General features: G+C 39.9%; 1 protein-coding gene across 1 annotated transcript; it reads right to left on the reverse strand.

Moving 5' to 3' along the window:
• Positions 1 to 790: 790 nt before the first annotated feature.
• On the reverse strand, positions 791 to 1,729 carry LOC141098084 (olfactory receptor 6N1-like). Its single transcript, XM_073585659.1, has one exon. It carries the CDS (start codon positions 1,727 to 1,729, stop codon positions 791 to 793), a length of 939 nt encoding a protein of 312 aa, XP_073441760.1.
• Positions 1,730 to 4,975: the final 3,246 nt, after the last annotated feature.

Below are 4,975 nucleotides of genomic sequence, written 5' to 3' on the forward strand. Positions count from 1 at the left end.
CCGTGAGCATGCTCAGAAGCAGGGGAAAAGGTCTTCGCCTCTGGAGACAAATGTGAGAATCTGGGTCTCAGCATAGGCATAGAAGGACCCAGATTCCTAACAGGAATGGACTCTCTTGATGTATGCAATTATCTATATACACACATACCGTGCCTGCAGGCCTTGCACTGATGTGTATAGAGCAACGTCCACTACCCTGCCTACCTTACACTGGAACCTACTGTATATACTCAAGAATTAGTTCTTAGGACTGTTGCTTTAGCTGGATTTCAGTTGTTTAGGATGGTAGACCCCACACTCACTAATAAATCCCCAATTCTCACCCTATCAAGGCAGCCGCTCTCCCTACACTATCTCAATCCAGAGCTGAATGCGCCGAGCAGGGCGACGTCTGGTCTCTTATACCCCTGATGATGCTGTGCGGCCAGCCAATCACTGCACGACCACAACAAAGATGGCTGCGGCATTTCATTGCCTGACAGACAATCCCTGCAGCATGATTGGGTCTCTAAAGTCCGCCAAAAATGCTGGGTGGAGACCCGAGTTCCCGCCGAGTAACCCCGGAAATGCTCAATGCCGCTCGCCGAGTACACCGAGTACCGTGATACTCGGGCAAGCAACAAGTAGTGGCAAGCACGTTCGCTCATCACTACTAATAACCTCCAAAGTCGCATATGACACTAAAGTATTAAAATCATTCAGAAGGTTGAACTGTCTTAACAACAATGTACTTGTCATTGTTTTATTGTTTTTGTATTTTTACTATAAATCTACTGTAAACAAAATGAGCCTAAAAATGGATCTTACACCTTAAATGCTTATATAGGAATCTTTTGATTTCCTGATTTCTCAGACCGTAGATGATGGGGTTGGCAAGTGGAGTAAAGACCGCATAGGTGAGACCCACAACCCTGTCATAGTATACAGAGTAACTTTTTGTGACACGAATGTACATGAATAAAATGCTGCCAAAAAACAGGGTTACAATTATTAGATGCGCTCCACAGGTGGAGAAGGCTTTCTGGCGCCCAGTTTTTGACTTAATTTTTAAGATTATATGTATTATCCTGATGTAAGAGAAAAGAACAAAAGCGGAAGTCAAGAGGATGATAAAGGAGCTGACGATGAATTCCACCATTATATAAAACCTTGTATCTGTGCATGCTAACGAGATCAATGGGGGAAAGTCGCAGAATACATTCTCAATTCGGTTTGGACCACAAAATGGAAGCAGAGAAATAAAAATTATTTCAATGACTGGGCTAAAAATCCCTCCGATCAAACAACTGAAGATCAAATTCACATTTAGGTTAGTAGTCATAATAGCCGAGTATCTTAGTGGCTTACAGATGGCCAAATATCGGTCACACGCCATAATGGTGAGGACATAGCATTCAGCTGCTCCAAGAGCATGTAGGAAATAAGCCTGAACAAGGCATCCATTGAAAGAGATCTTCTTCTCATCATCCAAGAGATCAACCAACATTTTTGGAATTGTGACAGCCGTATAGCCGATTTCCAAACAGGATAAAGCTGCAATGAAGAAGTACATGGGGAAGTGTAGGGCGGACTCTCTGCATATCAAAAGCAATATCACAGCATTGCCAGAAATGATGAACAGGTAGATTATAAGGAGAAAGGCAAAAAGAAAAACATGGAAGCGTTGGAGATTTGGAAATCCGTGTAAAATAATTTCATAAATTCTGCTATTATTGAAGTCTCTTTCCATCTCTTTTCCTCGGTAATAAGGATTTATGAGAATAGCAGATTGGCATTTTATGTTTTCATAGCATCTATAATGAAAGTGAAGTGAAATTGGAAAGAGATTTACAGGACTTCCTGGTTACACACTAAAAACAAACCCTATTTAGTTACTGCAGGCCTCTGTAGAACTGTTCTTACAGTTTCCATTAAAATTATTGAGCCCCCCAATGCAAATTTGGTTTATTCGCAAAATAGACAACGTTTCTGATGTTTACAATAAACAATTGTAGCAAGAATAATTTAAGCAGCTCGACAAAACTAATATAACAAATGGTTTCTCCAAAATTAACACAAAATAACACTAGTGCAGTCTAAGAATAATTAATTTCCTTGTTTACCGCCTCTACTTAGTAGAGCACATCTGGCTGCTATGACCAGCTGCAAATGTGATGCTTAGCCAGACACCAGCTTCTAGCAGCGGTCCTGAGAATTTCTCATGGGCAATGGCCTCCAGGTTTTTTGGTTTTGTGTTCTGCAGCCACTTCCTTCAAATCCCAGCTAATATATTCTATAGGGTTTAAGTCAGGTGACTATAATGACTACTCTAGAATCTTCCAAGACATCTTCAAAAACCAAACCTTGATGGACTGTGAGTTATGCTTGGGATCACTATCCTGCTGGAAGGTCCAATGACACTCAATCTCCAGCTTTCTCATGGAAGCTATGACGTTTTCTCTTAGGATTTCCTGATAATTGATTTGAGTCCGTCTTGTCTTTGACACACTGCAAGTTTCAAGTGATAGTGGCAACAAATCAGCCCCATTTTGTGCCATGACCATGCTTCACAGTAGGCATCACCGATCCACAGCTACGCTTCAAATGTAGAAATCACCGGCCACCATCATGCTTCACTTGAAACATCACCAAGCCACCGCTATGCTTCATTTGAGGCAGGCAGTTTAGTTTCAACATATGCTTCATTCTTCCTCCTCCTTCAGACATGCCAACGCTCCATAGGCTCGAAAAGTTCCAGTTTTGTTTAATTGCTTCATAGAACAGAATCTAAAAACCCCTGTGGATTATTTATATGGTTTTGAGTATATTGGATATTAATTTTGTTTGTGTTTTTTGGTCAGTAACATTGTTTGGGTATGAAGACTGGTATCGCTAAGTATACACCATACTGTGAAAAATTAAGCCTCAGCATACAGAAGAATTTCTAAACAATTGATGGTTCCAGTGAGCCCTGTTGAAGTCATAATCCGGAAGTGGAAAGAACATCATTTCACCATAAACCGGTCACAGCCAGGTGCTCCTCGCAAGGTTTCAGGTACAGGAATGAAAAGAATTATCAGAAGAGTTGTCCAAGAGCCAAGGATCACATGTGGGGAGCTAAAGAAATACCTGGAATCAACAAATACAATTGTTTCAAAGAAAACCATAAGTAATGCATTCAACCTCCATGGCCTGTATGCACCACCCATGACTCCATTGCTGAGCAAATAGCATGTTCAAGTGCATTTAAAGATTGCTCAACAACATTTAGACAAGCCTTTTAAATACTGGGATAATATAGTCTAGTCAGATGAGACCAACATTGAACTGTTTGGATGACATAATACACAGCATAGAAAGATAAATTCAGCTCTCCCCTTGAATACTCTCTGTACCTTCGGAGCACGGAGCACGTCCCTGTAAGACGATAATTGGCACACATTCTTGAAGAAAAGATCCAGCTATGAAGGATGATATAATCCAAAATTTTTATTCCAAAATCAGATAAAAATCCAACGATCCCGACCGGAGGACCCGGAGGAAAGGTTGCCAGAGGAGAACTGGACGTGTTTCGAACAAGTGTTATTAGACTCAGTATGACTCAGTACTGAGTCTAAGAACACTTGTTCGAAACGCGTCAAGTTCTCCTCTGGCAACCTTTCCTCCGGGTCCCCCGGTCAGGTTCATTGGATTTTTATCTGATTTTGGAATAAAAATTTTGGATTTTATCATCCTTCATAGCTGGATCTTTTCTTCAAGAATGTATGCCATAATACACACCATGTTTGGAGGCCAAAAGGCAAAGCATAAAAATACCATACCAACAGTGAAGTTTGGAGGTGGGAACATCATGGTATAAGGCTGTTTTTCAGCATACGGCACTGGCAAGCTTCATGTAATTGAAGGAAAAATTATTTTACAATGTACAGAAACATTCTTGATACAAATCTGCCATCTACCAACGTGATGAAGATGAAACGAGCGTGGACACTTCAGCAAAATAACAATCTCAAGCACACAGCGAAGAAAACTCTCAATTAGTTTTGGAGAAAGAAAATAAAGCTGCTAGAATGGCCCAGCCAATCACCAGACTTGAACCCAATAGAAAATGTATGGAAGGAACTAAAGCTCAGAGCCCATAGAAGAAGCCCATGGGACCTTCAGGATGTGAAGAGTGTTTGTGTGGAAGAATGGGACAAAGTCACACCTGAGCAATGCATGCTACTAATTTCATCATGCAGGAGGCATCTAGAAGCTGTCATTACTAACAATGGCGTTTCAGAGAAGTATTAAATAAATTGCAGAAAGTGTACTCCATACTTTTTCCTTGTATTATTTCTCATTATTACACATACCAATTTATGGACAGCTATGGTTTCATTTTTTTGCCTGTGTGGATTGGATGGGTTTTTACCGACATCTGGTGAGAATTTCATGTTAATAGCTCCTCTAGAATATTTTTTACTTAGAAAATTGTTGCTGTGTTCAATACTTACTTCACCCGCTTTATGTAAAAATGATTGTACAGTCCTGATAATAAACTTACCATTTTTATGAGTCCAGCTAAAGAGTGAAAGTGTATTCAATGTGTATGTAGCGTGAGATCTCAGCAGGGCAGAGAACACTGAGGGCCTGTCAGTCAGGTGATGTTGGCAGATATTAAGTTTATACTATAAGGGTATGTTTACATGTTGAGTATTTGCAGCAGATTAATCTGCACAAAAATTTCAAGGGATTGACAGGAAAAACGATCTGTAAAATACATTCGCTTATGTTGCATTTTTTATGTGATTTTGCTTGCTTTTTTCCCCCCTTCATTTGAATAGGTAAAAAATACTCAGAAAATAACTCAAAACATTTAATTAAAAAAATGCATTTTGTAAATGAGACTTTTGACATCTCATTTATTGTGATGCAATTTTATATCACTGTTTTTTTGCGCATTATAAGATGCACTGAGAAGAAACGCAGCAAAACACTATGTATGAGCCTATCC

The sequence above is a fragment of the Dendrobates tinctorius genome, unplaced genomic scaffold (assembly GCF_039654945.1).
Source record: "Dendrobates tinctorius isolate UK_male_01 unplaced genomic scaffold, ASM3965494v1 ptg000086l, whole genome shotgun sequence".
Taxonomy (NCBI): Eukaryota; Metazoa; Chordata; class Amphibia; order Anura; family Dendrobatidae; genus Dendrobates; species Dendrobates tinctorius.